This window comes from Crocuta crocuta, unplaced genomic scaffold (assembly GCF_008692635.1).
Source record: "Crocuta crocuta isolate KB4526 unplaced genomic scaffold, BGI_CrCroc_1.0 scaffold27, whole genome shotgun sequence".
Classification (NCBI taxonomy): Eukaryota; Metazoa; Chordata; class Mammalia; order Carnivora; family Hyaenidae; genus Crocuta; species Crocuta crocuta.
In genome coordinates, this window is record NW_027532250.1 from 7573979 (window position 1) to 7593508 (window position 19530).

At 45.5% G+C, this 19530-nt stretch overlaps 1 protein-coding gene and 1 non-coding gene across 6 annotated transcripts in view; both read right to left on the reverse strand.

Annotated features, from left to right (window-relative positions):
* Positions 1–19530, reverse strand: part of SLC9A8 (solute carrier family 9 member A8) — a 70540-nt gene that overhangs the window by 45851 nt on the left and 5159 nt on the right. For all 5 annotated transcript variants that reach the window (XR_013338630.1, XR_013338629.1, XR_013338628.1 and 2 more), the window contains 2 exons: positions 15971–16051; positions 2691–2749 (listed from right to left, as the gene is read on the reverse strand). Coding sequence is in view for 1 of the 5 variants with exons in the window: in XM_077778384.1 (XP_077634510.1) it covers positions 2691–2749; positions 15971–16051 (140 nt within the window). In the remaining 4 variants the exon portion in view is untranslated. The remainder of the gene's footprint in view (positions 1–2690; positions 2750–15970; positions 16052–19530) is intronic.
* LOC144243355 (small nucleolar RNA SNORA51) lies at positions 15598–15726 on the reverse strand. Its single transcript, XR_013338636.1, has one exon. It is a non-coding gene; the product is annotated as a small nucleolar RNA SNORA51 (small nucleolar RNA).

Below are 19530 nucleotides of genomic sequence, written 5' to 3' on the forward strand. Positions count from 1 at the left end.
AAAAAAAAAAAAAAACTAAAAAAAAAAAAAAAAAGAACAGAACAGACTATGGGGTGGGGGTACTGGGGAGTTGTTTACTGGGTAGAGTTTCTGGCTGGGACGATAAAACAGTTCTGGAAATAGATAACTGGTGATGATTATACTACACTGTGAACGTATTTAACCCCAATGTAGTGTACACTTTAAAACAACTAAAATGATACGTTTTATGTTACGTACATATATAGTTTTAAATGCTTATTTATTATTTTGAGAGGGAGGGAGAGAGAGAGAGAGAGGGAGGGGGGAGAGAGGAAGACAGACAGACNGACTCCCAAGCAAGTCCCCGCAGTCAGTCCAGTCAGTGCGAGCCTGTGCCTGAGGCTCAGGACTTAATCCCACATCCCACTAACCAACCCAATCCCACTAACCAAAGTGTCAGATCAAGAGTCAGCTGTTAACCACTTAACGTACTGAGCCACCCAGGCACTCCTTATGTTCTCTATATTTTACCACAACAAAAGCGTTAAAAAAAACTACTATAAAAAAATGTATATACATAAAAAAGCAAGTTGCTTTCAAGACATAAATATGTAAGTAGATGATAATACAAGTGGAAGGAAGGCCCGGCAGGACAGTCTGGCAAAAGAACTGTGTGGAAAGAACACCAAGCTCCTGGTTTTTCTTCTCTCCCCTCGCTTCCTGCACCACCTGGTTCCAAACAGGTGTCCTGCTTCCTGCCCCGGCTTTCCACAAACATCTGAGCCCCCAGGGAGCCTGGAAACCCCTTCTCTGAGGTCAAGCCCAGGTTGCCTGGATGGCTCCTGAGGCACTTAATTACCTTCACTACCCACCCAACCCTGGTTCACTTGCCTGTGCTATTAAACATATTACTATTATTTAACCTGAAAAATAACATCTACTGAAAAATAAATTCAACAAAATTGAAGCACATAAAAGTGGACTACAACTCCCCCCACCCCCCGGCTGCCACCGCTCAGAACAGGGGCCACCAGCTCGCAGGCCTCCTGGGCCATACAGCACCCCCAAAGGGACAGTTGCTGCTTCTCTGCAGGGCAGAATGTGGGCCTGGTGTTAAGGGAGTTTCTGGAGGTGGGTGCGGGATGGGCTAGAAGGGGGCCGGGCATGAAGGAGGTCACTTGCTGGGGTGAGCACTGGGTGTCACTTTATATAAGTGATGAGTCACTGGGTTCTACTCCTGAAGCCAGTACTACACTGTATGTTAACTAACTTGAATTTATATAAATATGTTAAATATAAAATAAAATAATAGATACAAGTTAAAAAAAAGTTTCTGCTTCTTCAAGAGTAGCTTGAGGTTCAATGTTCTATAGAGGTAAGATTTTAAAATAAAACTAATGCTTTTTAAATTGTTTAAAGATCAATTTCAATTTTGAGCAACTGATTTGAAATCAAACACGATCAAAACATATCAGGCTGTATCTGGGAGCTGGGGAGGTGACAGCCTGGGTCCCCTGCCCTGGGACGAGCTGGAGGAGGGCAGAGACACTGTTCCCAGTGGGCTCCGGGCGCGGCCAGCACAGTCCCATCCCCACCCCCCGCCCAGGGGAGTCCTGACACAGCAGGAGTTCCGCGTAGATTCTGAGACTCCATTTAATGCACACAATACTTCCCGAGTATTATTTATAACAGTTTCAAACTGTGTTTTAGGTCAAACTGAGCGGCTCGTTTTGCAAATGTTACACCCCACAGTTTCACAGGTGACTGAGTCCTCGCACCTAGGAGCTGAATCAAAACAGGAAGGGTCTGAATGTGATCAAGTTTAGCCACCTCATTCTTTAATATTTTGAAATACTTGAGCCTTCTTTCCCTCCTCAAAATCTATTCCGTCACGTACTTCTTACTCTCAGTACTCAGCCTGGGCACACACGGAGTGCGAGCGTCACTTAGTCCTCCCACCGCAAGATGCTGCTCCTGCTCCACCCACTGTGAGCACAGGGCAGGACACCCACGCCCTGAGGACAGCGTGGGCGGGGGGGGGGCACAGAGAACACACAGGGTCAGGTCTGGGCAGAAGAGGCTCAACTCAACTACTTTCTAGCTCTGTGGTGTGGGACATGTCTCAACCTCTCTGTGGTGGCTTTCCTTATCTGTAAAAACAGAGTGATGACAGAATGTGGTCATCTGCCTCCCTCACATGGTTGTCATGAGGGCGACGTGAGCTGCAGTGTATACAGCACGCTGTAAGCTCTGCTGCGGGACAAATACGCTTTATCTTCGGCTGTGGGGATAACCACTGGTAAGTGTGTTATGCTAATTAGAGACTTCCCCCAGATAGCAGGTGAGTCTAAGGTTATAAAAATGCAAATAAGTAACAAAACATGACACTGAGGGCTCTAGCGTTAACTTGATGTTAGTGTGAGATGGATGCTTTTTCAGAAAAGTCAGATGTAATGATATCAACCCTAATCCAAGAGAATGTTAGAAAATTCACAGGACAGGTGATGGGCACAGAGGAGGGCACTTGGGGGGGATGAGCACTGGGTGTTATATGGAAACCAACTTGACAATAAACTGTGAAGGGAAAATAATTTTTTTTTAAGTAAAAAAAAATTCATGGGACAATATAAACTTCCCTGATAGTGAAGCAATAAGTCACCGTTAACTAACCATCAGTGTTGCCAAAATGAAAGGTAATCAGTAAGAATCATTAAGTTAGGTAAACCTACCTTCCAATTTGCCAATTTTTTAAACTCTATAATTTTTATAACTGCTCCCATGAGAATACCTGGAAGAGAAAACGTAAAGTTGAGCATCGTTTAAGATATGAGAAACATTACTCGGGCTTATTGTTCTAGAGAATCTGATGATTACATCTTTAAAGAGCTTTTATGGATTTCTGCACGTCTTATGTCTGAAAGCATAAGAATGGCAATCAAGGTGAAGTTCTGAGTCACAGGTTTCCTCCTCACTTGCATCTCAGGTAAACATACCATAACGAAGTCCGTGACAATCTGGGGGCAGGGGTGCGTGCGGCCGGGGGAAGGAAAAGCTTGACAAAACAAGACCCAGTCTGCTGGGCATGTGACATTTGATGGCTGTCAGTTTTGCCACATCCGCCCATTTTCAGTGTGAAATGACAGAAAGCTTACATGCTGTTTGCCTTTATGCTGCTTATTCCTACCATTTTCCAAAAAGAAGCCCAGATCACTTTCTTAGACTCGGATGGCAGCTCTATGTAGAGCACTTCGTTAGAGATAAAACCCCAATGCTAAAAATAACCTAAAGTAAAAATTCTGTGAAATTCTTGGAACAAAACAGACCATCTAAGTTCAAGCATGTTTCCTTAAGGCTGACAGGCTCATTACTCTCTCATAAAGAACCTACCGAAAATAATTCCCAAAGAAGCATCACGGGTACCATTGAAGATTGCTCTGTTACTCACTAGATAAATGATTTTTAACCCTGTTAATTCCTCAGAATCACCATGGGAGCTTTCTGTAAGGAAGACACCTGAGCAGCACTCCAGACCTACGAAATCACAGTCTCTGGTAGGGAGTGATGCACAGCAGGCCTGAAGCCCACCGTCCACCTTAAACACAAAGACCTACCTCCCCCTGCAGAGGAAGGAGCTTTTCCCCGTGGGCAACAGAAAAGCTGAAGAAAGACGCTTTGGCGGGTGGGGCGAGGAGACAATACTAGAACAGACAAGTTTATCTGGAAAAGGAACTGCACTAACACTCATCGCTGTTGGGAAGGGGGGGTTCAGATGAAGAGAAAAGTAATTATAATAAGTAATTATAAACCTCTCTGCTACCTTACCTGGTCCATATTGTTAAAACAGTAACAAAATTACTTGGAAAGATAGACCAAGGCAAAATGGATCTGAGCTGTACAGGGAGTCAATGAGCCTATTTTCAAAATAGAAGTTGCCCAATGCACTTGCCAGGTGGCATGAAAGCACTGATTCTAATCTCTCCAGGAGGGTTCCCCAACTGCTTCTTTTTTCTTTTCAAACTGTGTATACATTTTAAGGACTGTTTTTTAATGTTTATTTATTTTTGAGAGAGAAACAGACAGAGAGATCCACGCTACAAGGTGGATGAATCTTGGAAACATGCTAAGTGAAAGAAGCCAGGCACAAAAGACACGTATTTTAGGGCCCATTTCTACGAAACATGCAGGAGAGGCAAATTTGTAGAGACAGAAATAGCTGCCTTGGGCTGGGAAGAGGGGCTTGGGGCTGATAGCTAAAGGGAATGGGTTTCTTTTTGGGGTGATGAAAATGTTCTAAAATCGACTGTGGTGATGGCTGCACAAGTTTGCGAATAAACTAAAACCTACCGGATAAGTACATTTTAAATGGGTAACTTGCATCATACGTGAATGATACCTCAATAACCCATTATATTAAAAGCAAGGCTATAGATTGCATGAGTCCACTGATACAAAATGTGTGGAACAGGCAAATCCACAGAGACAGGAAGGAGGATGGAGGTTGCCAGAGGAGGGGGAAAACAGGAGATGGGAAGTGATTCTTAGTAGGTAGGTAGAGGGTTTCTTTCTTTTTTTTTTTTAATTTTTTAATGTTTTATTTCTGAGAGAGAAAGAGAGGGAGAGAGGGAGGGGGAGAGAGAGAGAGAGAGAGAGAGAGAGAGAGAGAGACGCAGCGTGAGCAGGGGAGGGTCAGAGAGCGAAGGAGACACAGAATCCAAAACAGGCTCCAGGCTCTGAGCTAGCCATCAGCACAGAGCCTGACGTGGGGCTCGAATCCACGGACTGGGAGATCATCACCTGAGCCAAAGTTGGACGCTTAACCGACTGAGCCCCCCAGGCGCCCCAGGTAGAGGGTTTCTTTTTGCGGTGAGAACATTTTGTAATTAGCGGAGAGGTTGCATGGCCCTGTGAGCATAACCCCTAACGCTGTGAAGTATACAGTATGCGAATTATATTTTAATTTTTTCAAGATTCACAATGTTTAAAGGCAGTCCCCGGATGATCGCAGCTCCCACCGTACGCCGCTCGCAGCGGACCTGCGTGGACCTGCCGGTTCACGCCTCTTTGTGGAAGAGTTTCCCTAGAGCAGATCCAGAGACGGCGAACGGCACCGCACACCTTTATCTCTTGAGAAGGCTGCCCACCTGTCCTCCGAAGTGCTGCACCAACTTACACCGCGGCACCAGAGCACTCCCACATTCTCGCCGACCCTGGATAATCACCCAACTGACACTGCTGCCAATACAAGGGGCAAGAAGTTTGCATTGCTCCCGTTTGCATGTGACAGTTCGCCTGCACTCAGTAATCACTCCCGATTCCTGGGGAAGTGAGCCTCTTTTCCTGGTTCCCGATTTCATTTTTAAAGCTAGCACTTTTCTGCTCTGCTAAAACCTCAACTTTCTCTTTCCCTTGTAAATGTATACCAAACTTTAATACCATGGTTAATGCTTTTGTAATTACATATGGAGCAGCTGCATTTGAAAACTCATTATTCATAATTATTATTATATCTATTGACTAGAATAATTATTCTATTGCCTAAGCTTGTTTCTATATTATTTATGAGGCACTGGAAAGCTTCCTAAAATACGACGTGATATTATCACTACTGTTACACTATTACTACTTGAGCAATTGTTTTTAAAAATTTTTTAATGTTTATTTTTGAGGGAGACAGCACGAGCAGGGGAGGAGCAGAGAGAGACAGGGAGACACAGAATCCGAAGCAGGCTCCAGACTCTGAGCTGTCAGCACAGAGCCCGACGCAGGGTTAGAACTCACGAGCCGTGAGATCATGACCCGAGCTGAAGTCAGACACTTAACAGAGTGAGCCGCCCAGGCGTCCCCAGGATAGGTCACTTTTAATTGTTTCTAATCCTCCAGAGAATGCTTCAGGTAGGAAGGCTGAGAGAGTTGAAGTAGCGGGTCTAATGGCTCAGAACCAGCAAGGAACACATCCTACAACTTCATGATGCTAAGACACAGCAGGCTGCACCTGCCGTTACAATCTGTGAACCCTCACCTCCCTCCCAGGGTGCATTGCTACTCTTCCACCATCACTGCACTACATTCCTGATCATCAATGTTACAGGAAAAACATTTAAAATGTCTTAAGGATGATAATTAGGTTGCAAAACCTGATCCCAATTCCCTTAAAAAAGATTGTGTGTGTGTGTGTGTGTGTGTATATACACACATACACATATGGACACACATGTATTTATTTGCCCTATGTGCCAGGCACTGTGCTGATGTATAAAATGCACATTATTTTAATTCATTTCCACAATTACCCTGCAAGGCAATAAACCATGATAATAATAGATGATAATACTAATAGCGATAGCTAATAGTTACTGATTACATAGCAGGTAGGCATTATACTAAGTGATTTCTATGCATTACTGTGTTTAATATCTTTAATTCTAGGAAGTGAAGGCACTGTCACCTGCATTTTACAGATAAGGAAACTGAGGCTAAGGCCCAGCATCTTACCTAGTAAACAGGTACAGAATTGCTTACAAATGAATTGTCTTCTCTTTATTTCACTATGTAACAGATGCACATGGCACACAATATTTAAAGGTACCAAAGAGTATTCAGTGAAAACTTGAGTGTCCGGGCTTTTTTCTAGGCTGTTGCTATCACTGCCCTTCCCACCTGAGTAAATATATGATTCCCCCTCCCCCCATCATTGTGGAGGGGGGGGCATCCAGAAGAAAAACCCCTGAAGAGGGATTGCTGGGTCAAGGGTACAAGCATTTTTTTTTAATTTTTTAGTTTTTTAATAGTTTATTGTCAAGTTGGTTTTCATAGAACACCCAGTGCTCATCCCCACAAGTGCCCTCCTCCATGCCTATCAGCCCCCTTCCCTTCTCCCCCAGCCCCCTCAGCCCTCAGTTTGTTCTCAGTATTCAAGAGTCTCTCATTGTTTGTCTCCCTCCCTTTCCCCACTATTTCCCCCCTTCTTCTCCCCCATGGTCCTCCGTTAAGTTCCTCCTAATCCTCCTATACGTGCAGACATATGGTGTCTGTCCTTCTCTGCCTGACTTATTTCGCTCAGCATAACACCCTCGAGGTCTATCCACGTTGCTACACATGGCCAGATTTCATTCTTTCTCACTGCCATGTAGTATTCCATCGTATAGATAAACCACATCTTCTTGATCCATTCGTCCATGGATGGACACTTAGGCTCTTTCCATGTTTTGGCTATTGTTGAGAGTGCTGCTATTAACATTGGGGTACATGTGCCCCTATGCATCAGCACTCCGGGTACAGGCATTTTTAATTCTCACGCCACGAGGCCTGCCCAGCTCTCTTGGCTGCGCTTACCCGCGTTAAGCTGCTGCGAAGACCGCTGCTAAGCACTCACACCTGTCCCCTTCTCCGCAAGAGTGCCCTCAGCTGCCCAGAGGCACCTTAGCAGGAAGCTGGGCCCGCCTGCACCAGTCCACAGCCAATGACTGACTAACAGGGCGTTAGAGCCCAGCCCCTTCGCTTTAAAGAGGGACCTCCATCCACAGTGTGGGTTCTCGCCCCAGAGCGCCCTCCTGCTGAGGCTCCGACTGGGCTTAAGTGAGAACCCACCCAATGTTTGGCTTTTTTCCTCCCCTAGTCTGGTGTCCTCACAGATTTATTCGTGAAGAGCATCCCTCGATAAATTACATGTGGCCAAGGACCTGTCTCAGACTCTGCTTTTAGATGGCCACCTTAAGACAACTGGTTCCGGGAGCGGAGTGGTTACTGAGAGTGGTTACTGACGGGATGCACTCTTGAAGGAGGCTCCCGGAGGAGGAGGGGGATGTGGTCGCTCAGCAGCCGGCTGGCAACGAGGACCCAGGCACTGGTGGTAAAGTCCTGGTGGTCCCTCGCCTGGGGCAGCAGGGCCACCGCGAAGACTCCCTCGTGGTGGACTGGGTCGGGACGCTGGGAGGGAGGCAGCGGCTCAGGCAGCACGTGCGGTGTGTCATCAGAACAGCGGCATTGAGTGGTTGTTGGAGGGAGGGCCGCCCGGTGAGAAAGGGACAGGCTCTGACCATCACCAACGGAAAGCAAAGTGAGAGTCGGAGGGCTTCCTTGGCAACACTGACGTACGCCTTCGCGTCCTGCAGCTGGAGGGCTTCCGGAGTGGGGGATGGGGCACGGGACTCAACTGCAGGAGTGGCAGATCCTCTGGGAAAGTTGAACTCAAGAAGGTGAATCGACGGCCTGTCCTGCCAGGCTCTGCTAAGGAAGACGTGGGACTCTAAGGCGTGGGGGAGGGTCATCTGGGGGAGACCTACATGAGCATCTTCAGCCTCGATTCCTGTGGACCCTCTGGGCCAGCTAAAGTCCCCCCCACCCCCACCTGGCACAGAGGGCTCTTCAGGCTGTTTCAAGATTACACCAAAGTCCCAAATAAGGCAGGCGCCTTATGTTAATTCCTGCTCTCTGTCATAACACAGTCCCAAAGGACCTAGGCCATGTGGACACTGCCCAGGACAACACCGCGGTCCACCACACTAGGTGGACAGAATGCTACTCTGACATGAAAGAAAGAAGTGGCAAGTAAGTGTCTTATGAAGACACCTGGGCTTCAGATGATAGAAAGTGCCAGGGGCCCGCCCATCTGGGAAGGTGGGGGTCGAGTGGTCTGACGTACAAGACACTGCCTTCAAGTAAAAGGCAAGATTTGCACCTTCTACCTCCCACCACTAAGAAGAAGCGTGATGCTGGGTTGGCCTCCTCCAGGTTTGGAGGCTACGTGTTCCTCCCTCGAGAGAACTACTTCGATCCAATTACTGGTTTGTGGGAGGCCGAGCACTCTGAGTGGGGCCCACAAGAAAGGGCCCCGCAGCAAGCCCCGCTGCGGGTCAGACAGCCTGCTGCCGCCGCCACACCATCTGGCAGACCCCACAGTACCGGAAGTACCTGTGGTAGAAAGGGATGGTGTGGGACGTCTTGGGCAAGCTGCAGCAGGAGGACTGCTCAGCACAGGTCCCTAGGGTTCTGGAACAAGGTCATGCCATTTGCAGCAGAGAACTACACGGCATTTGCAAAGCACCGGAGGAAAAAACCCAAGTAGTTCCTGGCATGAGACAGAGTATCTGAGCACGGGACATCAGGTGTTCATGTGCCCAGAACCGTCCTTCCTAGTGGGGCTGCCAGAAGTACCCAGGTATGAGGCCGGTGGGCCCGGCAGCAGTGCATTGTAAGACGCAAGTGTGACATTACAGATCAGCTTGGCCGGGTCTGGCGGGCACAAGCATGCTGCATGAACAGGTGCCCCGGGCCTCTGCGTCCTCTACAACTGTCACATCACACCTCTCTCTCCATTCCTACATATGGCCGCGCTGGGAGCTCTTCATGACCAGCTTGGCTCGTGGATCATTCAGCCAGCCTCTCACCATGGCCACTTCAGTATCTGTGCAACGGGCTCATGAACCCAGTGGCTCTGATGGCAGAGACGGGAGCTGCGTACGGGTCCAACAGCACGAAGCCCCTCCCACCATGGCTGGTCCAGCTGCCGCCGTTGTTGACTGGACGACCAGGCAGCCACAGAGACCAACACCCAGCACCTGATGCAGTTCCAGCCCCCGTGAAGACCAGCGAGCTGAATGACGGCAACTCGATTGTGTCAGACCTGTTCCGTCCTGGTGGCTCATTCTGACTGAGACGGACGAGCATGCTGGCAGGTATGTCTCCTGGCTGGCACCACTGTCCACAAGCATCTGACCCACTAAAGTGGGACACTGCATAACAATGTGTCAAACCAAGCAACTCACTTTATGGCAAAGAAGGTGCAGCAGTGGGCATGTGGCCATGGACTCCACATGGTCCCGTCCGTACCACGTGCCATCCTATCCGGAAGCTGCCAGCCAGCCAGCGTGGTAAGAGGGTCTCGTAAAGAAGCTGAGGCACCAGCGTGGAGAGGACATCCTATGAAGAACGGAGCTCTCCCCCCAGGATGCAACTGACTCCTTAAACCAAAGGCCATTATAGGAGGTACATCCCTAAGGTAAGCAGGGCACAGCGCTCAGTGGGTAGCAGCAGGAGTGGCCCCATTCAGCATCACTCTCAGGGACTCACTTGGGAGTAGGGATTCCTATGTGGAGAATTTCTGTTCCCATAGCCCGAAGCTTCAGGCTCAGGGGTTGAAAGTTCCTGGCTCCCAGAAGGTGACCCTTCCACCAGGGTTCACATAGTAAGCGCTACAGTGGCTGCTGCCTGGTCCCTTTGGGCTCTTTGGACCAGCAGGCCTAGAAGTGTCTTACAGAAACCGGCAGGGAGGACCGACCCTGACCGTTGTGAGGAGAATGGTCTGCCACCGCCCAAGGAGGCAAAAAGGGATCTACTTCCTTCTCAATCTTCTTTTAGCCACAGATGATTTTTTGAAAATACTTTAATATATTTTTAGCACATTTTGTCAGCTGTAATTATAGAACCAAGTTACACTCTGCTAAGGTAAGTTTGAAAATCCAGTCCTTGACTCTGCTACTGAATAGTTACCCCCAAAGAGACTCTAAAGTGAGGATCCATCCCGCAGGGCTGTTTGCTTTCTGGGGGAAAGGCTGTTCAAATGTTTCGTTTTGAAAGTAGCTCACCTTTTTGGAGCAATGTTACTCCTTTTTTAAACACAGAGAAGAAGCCTTACGTGGTAAGAGGAAGTCAGGAGAAATCAGTCCAAAAATAGCAACTGTCGGAATACAATTATTTAACAACCTTTCTTATTTTAAAATTTGTTCTATCTCACTGTTTTGGCGTAACTGGGAAATTGAAGTGTAACATCTTACCTATGGATGATAAAAGGCTCAGCCAAGAGAAGATGACCATAAAAACAAGGAAAGTCAAAGCAAGACTCCAGGGAAAAGGAGGAAGTTATTCCACACAGAGGGCACACATTTAGTTCATGGCAGTACAACAGCAACAAGATGTGCCAAGAACACAGGAACGTCTGACCCGTGTGTCTAGAAGCTAAGTCTGTGCAAGCACTCCTCGCCGGAAAACAGCAGCCTCGAGAATCCCGAGAACCTAACGTGATCATTTTGTCAGTTTGACAACCAATTTTGGCCTCTGCCTCTAAGACACCTACTCTAATACCAACAAATGAATACCCGTTTCTTCTCTAATAAAAATCAAAGCACCTCAGATTCAGGGAGAGATCCCTGGGAGACACTGCAAGCTGCGTCAGCATTAGGCTTTAATGGGTCTAAAAAGTAGCAAAAGCTGTTAGTTGCAGCTAGGATTCTCCCTTTGTCTTAAAATGAATTTTCTCTTTTTCTTTTCCTTTTTTTAGAAGTTAAGTACAATTAGAATATCACTACTACAGGGGTGCCTGGATGGTTCAGTTGATTAAACATCTGACTTCAGCAAAGGTCATGATCTCTCAGTCTGTGAGTTCGAGCCCCACGTCGGGCTCTGTGCTGACAGCTCAGAGCCTGGAGCCTGCTGGGGATTCTGTGTCTCCCTCTCTCTCTGCCTCTCCCCCATTCACACTCTGTGTATGTGTATGTGTGTGTGTCTCTCGCTTTCAAAGATAAACATTAAAAAAAATATATCACTATTACATCTGCTTTTTCCAGAATTACATTTAGTCAGTAACTCCGGAATTGAGTGATTTTTCATCACCTTTCACTCAAAAGCCCCATTGACACAAGGAACACTATTCTTTTTTTTTTTTTTTTTAATGTTTGTTTTGGGGCTGGGGGCGCCTGGGTGGCTCAGTCGTTAAGCATCTGACTTCGGCTCAGGTAATGAGCTCACAGTTCATGGGTTTGAGCCCTATGTTGGGCTCTATGCTGACAGCTTGGAGCTTGCTTTGGATTCTGTGTCCCCCTCTCTCTCTGCCCTTCCCCTGCTCGTGCTCTGTCTCTGTCTCAAAAATAAGTGGATATTAAAAAAATTTTTTTTTCATCACTTCTTGGCCTTTTGGCTAAGATCAAGTGCGAAAGAAAAATTTTTTAATTAAAGTAGAGTGTGTGCACAAGTGCGGAAGGGCAGAGATGGGGAGCAGAGGGCCTGAAGCAGGCTCTGCGCTGTCAGCAGCAAGTCTGATGTGGGGCTCAAACTCAGGAGACCTGAGATCATGGCCTGAGCTACAGTCACAAACTCAACTGACTGAGCCATCCAGAGTACTATTCTTAATTTAAAAAATAACAAATAAATAAAGTCCTTTAGTCAGCACAAGAATGAGTCAATAATACTAAAGGCACATACTTAAGGAAGTTATGACAAAGAAGCACTTTTCGTGTATGCTAGTCAATGATTCAATCAAATCAGCAGTATTCAAGTTAAACCTTGGCATGTGAAAGGGCAAATTTCCAGCCCTTACTTAATCCCTTCTAGCCTCTCCTCTGTGTAAACTAAAGTATGAAGGGAGGGTGGGGAATCTCCGTTTTGCTATACACAACAGCGGAGAGTGGGCAGTACAATTATTTTGATTTTATTCCTTATAAATTTCAGCCCTAAATAGAGAGTGAATCAGCACTGATAAGAGTAAATACGTGAACTTTAATAAATGGATATTAAAAAGGAAAGAACACAAAAAAATATAAACTGAAACCAAGTAAAGTCATCTAATCTACATGTATGTCTACATATGGTTTGGAAAGGAATGAAGCGGAATAAAAATAGCTAAAGTTGTCAATGAAAAGGATTGTTCTTTTTCTGTACAGCTCTTTGTGCAAAAAAAAAAAAATTTTTTTAAAGGCCTAAGCTACAAAATTCCCTAAGTATAAAAAGTATCCAAAAGCTTTGAAGAAGGGTCAAGAAAATATTTTTAGAATTTCATGTTGATACTTTTTTTAGAAAGAATGAGAAAAGTCTGGAGACTCATTTGAAATTACAATTAAAAAGACGGGGGAAAATGTGCTTTTCAAGTGCAGATAGTCCTTCTCTATACCAATAGTTTGTCAGGTACTCTGATGTTTACTGTAACAGGAAAGGCCAATCGTGTCTCAATGACTGCAGACAGAAAAGTCACTTTGGGCTAGAAGAGATGGGCTGGGAGAGTTTATCCCTGAAAGAATGAAAACCCTATTTTCTCTGGCAGCTTCATCTAGATTCTTTGTTGGCACAAAAGCTGGAAATTCTTGAAATGGTGGTTATCTCGATATTTTGTTACACTTTGCTCCAGTAAGAGAAAAAAAAAAAGGTTTCCTTCAATTTACACGGCTTTATGAAATACAGAACCATTTTGACAGCTTTGTCAGCATTTCTAAATTCTAACCAAATGTCTGCTAACATAATACCTTCTGGACCCCAGCCCTCTCCCCGGAACTCCTCTTAGCGCCCTGATCACCTGAGTTAGCTGACAAAAGTTTTAAAAGCCAAGACTTACTTTCCATCAACCTTCCCATGCCCTGTACAGGGTACCGTTATTTCCGCTACACCAGTGAAGACATAAACCCTGTGGATGGAGAGCCTTGGCCAATTGCCAACACCATTCCACCCCATGTCCAGAATGGGGAGGCCAGGAGGTCAGAGTTCATCCTACAACTTCTGGTGGAAACCGGGAGAAGAGGGGGCCATTTGTCCCACTGAGATTGCTGCCGTAAGGGTGGGAGGCCTGAAGCTGAAGGCTGATCAGTCACACGGAGGCTGCCCGAGAGTGAAGCCAAAACAAAGGGAAGCCCTGCTGAGAAATGGAGAAAAGCGGAGTCCAGGAGGCTTGATCCAGCTAAGTCTGAAGCTAGTGTCACTGGTAGGTTCTTCCGCTCCACAGGCCAATGGGTACGCAACTCCCCCCCTGCCAATTTCTCTTTGAATCAATCTGAACTGATTTTGTCCCTTGAATGGAAAGGGTCCTATATTAGTTAAGATGCTTTTAGCTCCAAGTGAAAGAACACCTGCCTAAAATTGGCTTCAACAACAGATGTTTCTTATTTCATACAACAGGCAGCTCCAGGACTATCGATTCAACAGAACAGCAATGCGGTCAAGAATCCGGGCTCCTCATCTGTCCCCTTGGTGATCTTTAGCATTCTGCCTTTTGTCTTTGAGCCACAGTGATGGCAAGATGTCTCCCAATGCTCCAGGGATCAGATCCTCACACAACTGAATCAAAGGTATGGGAACTTTTTCATCGGGGAGGTAAGGCGCACTCCACCTCCGCACACTTCCCCGCGGTCCCCCTGGCCAGGAAGGGGCTGCATGCTGCCTTGCTGCCTCATCTCACTCAACCACCCAATGGCTACGGAGAGTGGAAGTGTCCTGACGGCAGAGACCGGTCTCTACATGGAGGTGCCCATCTCCCCTGAGTGCACGTCCTTGAGTGCAAGACACCTGATCAAAAGTAGGGTTCTGTTTTCAAGGAAGCCGGGGGAAATGGCTCTCGGGTAGGCAACCGACAGTGTCTGCTGTAACTCCTAGTACAAGCCCTGGTGCTTACTGACCTAGAGGTACCCAAACATGCAAAGAGGGAAGAACATGACATTCCAAACCAAATCATAAGAACCAGCATTTCCATGGCACAATACCTAAGTACACATCAGCTATAGTTCTTATGCTAAGAAACTATGAAAGCTGACTGCAAAACTGTACATTCCTTAAAGTGGTGTTTTAAGTCTTTACTGAATGTCCCAGAATAGGTATTAGTTGTGTAGGTTATTTTCAATTTCTTGATAGCAGAAAAGGGATGTTAATAAATGATCATACCATTCTCCGCGCTTGAAGGCTTTCTATCTCATTAGCCAGGGCTGTCAGAATCTGCCAGGGTGTGCAGCTCAAGAGCCGGCTAAACAAAGAATGGAACTCTGAGCAAAAGTGTTTTCCACTCCTTTACTGAAGATCAGTACTATCCAGTGGTGTCTCTTCCTTAAGATGTGGCATCTCCAGGGGGTTACGAGGCCTACATGAGGTGGCAATGGAAAAGCTCACAGAGGAGAACCGGGCATTTAGAGGAGTGTGAAGCCCAGGGAAACACAGGAGGGGCTGAACCAGGGTAGCAGGAATGCACATGATGTCAGGGGAAGGTGAATCCGAGTCTGAACGTTTGTTTCCAAAGCCGAGCTGAACCATCTGTGTATTATAAAAGTATTACTAAATTTGCTCAACAAAACCTAGCATCAGTGGTGAAAGGAAAAATTAAATCTCCTTAGTAGGCAAGTGGAAACTAGTAAGAGTAACTACAGCATCATAAACTGAGAAATGCCTTTCCGGGCCTTTCTTAGTGAAACCTTATTTACCATGCCTTAAGCACCCCCAACCACATTTTAGTCTTGATTTTAATACTTACTGAAAAGTAAGGTCCCTACTTCTTCCTTCATTAACCATTTCAATTAACTTTCATGTGAGCTCACATCTATTACTACACTGATTCATTCCCTCTAAATGGGGGCTGATTACCTTTTTTCCTTTTTTAACATTACTGAAGTATAACTGACAGATGGAAGCTGGTTATCTAACAATTAACTGCCACAGGAAATGAGGAAGAAATGTAAGTGAGGTAGAATGGAATGCTCCTGAAGACCTTAGATCCAACTCTGACATTAAAGTGAGCCATTTCTGCTCCTTAAATCATAAAGTGAGAGTCCCTTCTGGCTGTAAAATTCAGTGACCCTACGAATTACTTGCCTTAGTTGACTTGGGTGTCTGCACTGCCCAGTAACAGAGGTCAGTGTGTCCCCGAGGGTATTTCTTTTTCCCCCCTCCTCAACTCTATGTCCCCCCATTCACAACACAGACCAGGCAAAGCACCTGGGCTGGGGTGTATGTGGGTGGATTTACTCTGCCTCCTCTTTCTGTACAGTCAGTGTAAGAACAGCCTGCGGTCAGCACCAGGAGGCTCTGAGGGTATTTCTAGAAGCAAAACAGGGGGGCTTCTATGTGAGCTTTAGGAGGCCATCACTCTTCTCTGAGTCACGGTGTCCTCATCTGTAAAATGGAATCATAACACCCTCGTGGTAGGCTGCAGTGAGGATGAAATGAAATGGGGCATGTACCACGCCTGATGCGGTTCCTGGCACTGCGGAGGCACTCAAAAAATGGTGTTATTACTACTTTTATTATAGGATCACTGATAAGCACTTACCTAAAGAAACAACAGCAACGCTCTCTGGCAAGAAATGTAATCTGTATCGGATCAGTAAATGCACCAGTATGATGCAGATAGCTGTGGGAAAAAATAAGACACTGTTAAAACAGCACAATTTTAAATAAGAAACACCAGTTCAAAGCAATGGTTACTTCTGGAGTGGGGAGGTGCTACTAAGGAAAATGGACAGCAGGCGACAGGGTAAACTTCAGCTGTATTTCCAATCCCTTACTTTCAACCTGGAAAGAGACTCACGGTGTTTCTAACATGGTCTCCAGATTTCTTTATACGCCTGAACTAGTTTATTTTCCAGTGGTTCCTGAAAGAGCAACAGACATCAAATTTTTTTCCCCTAACTGGTTAAACCTTATACAGTCATGTATTCAAATTTCTACTTCTGAGAAATGGTCTTCATCTTTTTGGAAGTAATCACCTGGGAAACCTGAAATGGTAGGAGGAAGTCAGTGAAATCAATCTCTTTAAATCAAATATAATAGCAACAGAATATGTTGCCACAAAGTGTTTTGCCACCGTGGGATTGGTTCTCTTTTCAGAGAGAATGAAGTGAGAGTGCAGCGCACAGATGACAAAGGCAGTGCTGTGGGCTGGTGAGGACATCAGACCTAAAGGTGGGGCGCCTGCTCCTCCACTGGTACTGGGGCTCCCACTGGTTGAGGGCTCCCCGGAGCCTGGCACTGCACTGAGCACCTTAAACACGGTCTCCCACGGCCCCCGGCACCCCCTCTTAATTAGCTATTACCATAATCTCCTGTGATTACAGGTGCAAAACCAGGCTTCAAGACATCTTGTCACTGGTAGGTGCTGCCGGGTTGAGCCCGATTCCAACTCTGATCATTTATATTTTTATTTTCTTTTTCAGTTTTATTTATTTATTTTGAGAGAAAAAGAGAGAGCGTGCAAGCCCAGAGCCCCACGCAGGGCTCAAACTCCCGAAACTGTGAGATCATGACCTGAGCCAAAATCAGGAGTTGGGACACTTAACTGACTGAGCCACCCAGGCGCCCCAACCCTGTGCCTTTAACCACAGGCATCCACCACCTCCCTTCCGACTATCTTCATTTCTCAGTCACCAAAATAGGAGTCACATCTAAATTTGCTCACAGGGGTGCTGTCATGAAAAGAAACAAAAGGATGTAAAACTGAAAGAGGTAAGTATTTCTGGACAACCCACCCCCCCCCACCGCCCCATAAGAGTATGCTTTCACATCAATAATTCCTAAATGTAATTTCATGGTCCAAATGCAAGCATGCCCACCTCTTTCCTTTATGATGCATCGAGACAGGATACCATCTCGTCAATCACAGGACTATCTCAACAGTACTAAGTATAATTGTTGCTTTTTTTGTAAAAGGAAATGTTTAAACAATCCGCAGAGTGGTTAAATGGCCACCTTCAGAGCCCACACTGACAGACTAGATATTGTTAGGCCCACCAAAGAGTGCCAGGTGGCCAGAACAAGGAAACAGTTGTAAATATAGAAAGTTTGTCCTTCTTGCATTCTGTGCTTTAAACTATCAATCTGTGGTGTTACTTTATTATAAATATTTAACCTAGTTAGAAAAATCCTACATTAAATACCAAAAGGAAGAAAAACTGTTCTAATGCGTGAGCACAAAGTGTGACTGGTGAGCAGGCCTCCTGTCTAAAAAGGCAGCCACATAAGTGGGCCGAATACACACCTAGGGAGTTCACTCCGTTTCTGATCTTTCTTTGCACCAAGCTAGATAAAAAAATTAATTTAAAAAGTTTATTCTCGGGGCACCTGGGGGGCTCAGTCGGTAAAGCCTCCCGACTTTGGCTCAGGTCATGATCTTATGGTTTGTGAGTCTGAGCCCCGTGTCAGGCTCTCGGCTGTCAGCACAGAGTCGGCTTCTGATCCTCTGCCCACCCCCTCTGCCCCTCCCCTACGCGCTCTTGCTGTCTCTCAAAAATAAATAAACGTGACATTTTTAAAAAACTTCCAAGTTTAAAAGTAAGTAAGTAGTTCATTTTTGTAAATCAAACAACGATCTGCACCTTTAAGACAGAGGGGGAAACTGTCTACAACAGAGAGAGCTAAATACGAGGTTCAGCAATGCCAGGGAATGGCCTTCAGCCGTTTAAAAGGATGAGGTCTGAAAAGAGGGTGCACAGAATGGATGAAAATATTTGTCAATCATTTATCTGATAAAGGTCTAGCAACCAGAACACATAAAGAACTCTTACAAGTCAATGGAAAAAAGACAAACAATGGAATTTAGAAATGGACAAAGAACCAGAACAGACATCCCTCCAAAGATACAACTGGCCAATAAGCACATGAAAAGATGCTTTGTCAACCTCATTTGTCCTTGAGAGAAATGCAAATCAAGACCACAAATGGAACTTCACACCCACCGATGAGTAAAAGATAGTGATGATTAAAAAACAAAACAAAACACAGTGGAAAATAGCAAGTGTTGGCAAGGATGTGGAGACGCCAAACTCTAGGGCGCTGCTGGTGGGAACGAAACATGGTGCAGCCTCTGTGGTAAGTCTGAGTTCCTGATAAAGTTATACAGGGAGCAACCATTTAACCCAGCAGCTCCAGTCCTGGCATGCATCAGAGAGAAATAAAAATATACATCTACACAAAAACCTATACACACATGTCGACAGCAGCCCTACTCACAATAGCCAAAACATAGAAACAACCCAAATGTCTGTCAGTTGATGAATAAACATAATGTGGTATATCTACAAAGCAATTATTCAACCATAAAAATGAATGTACTTCTACTGTGCGCTACAACACAGATGAACCTTGAAGACACACTGCAAAGTGAAAGGAGCCAGACATAAGAGACCACATATTGCATGATTCTAGTTGTCTGAAATATTCTGAATAGGCAAATTCCTAGGGATAGAATGCAAAATAGTGTTTATTAAAGACTGGGAATAGCGGAAGATGGGGAGTGACTGCTTTTTTAAAAAAAAATTTTATGTTTTATTTATTTCTGATAGAGAGAGAGAAAGACAGCATGCACAGGGGAGGGTCAGAGAGAGAGGGAGACACAGAACCGGAAATAGGCTTCAGGCTCTGAGCTGGCCATCAGCACAGAGCCCAACACAGGGCTCAAACCCACGAACCGTGAGATCATGACGCTTAACCGACTGAGCCACCCAGCCGCCCCAGGGGAGTGACTGCTTTTAATGGATACTGGGTTTCCTTTTGGGGTGATGAAAATGTTCTGAAACTAGATAATGCTGATGGCTGCATCAGCACTGAGAGTACTAAATGACACTGAATTGTACACTTGAGATAAAATGTGTATATATTTTATGTTTAACACATGCATATACTTGAAAAAAAAGTAGATACAAAAAATAGAACATAAAAAGATCTCCAAGACATCCGTGAGATGAAAAAGCAAGTTACTGAATCCTGTTTGTATTAAAACAAACAAAATCCAAGCTATATGTGCCTTTACATGTAATTGTGCTATTGAATGTATATATGTATATACAAATAAAAGTACATGTTTTCAAGTATACTTGGAAAAAAACAGCAAGAAGA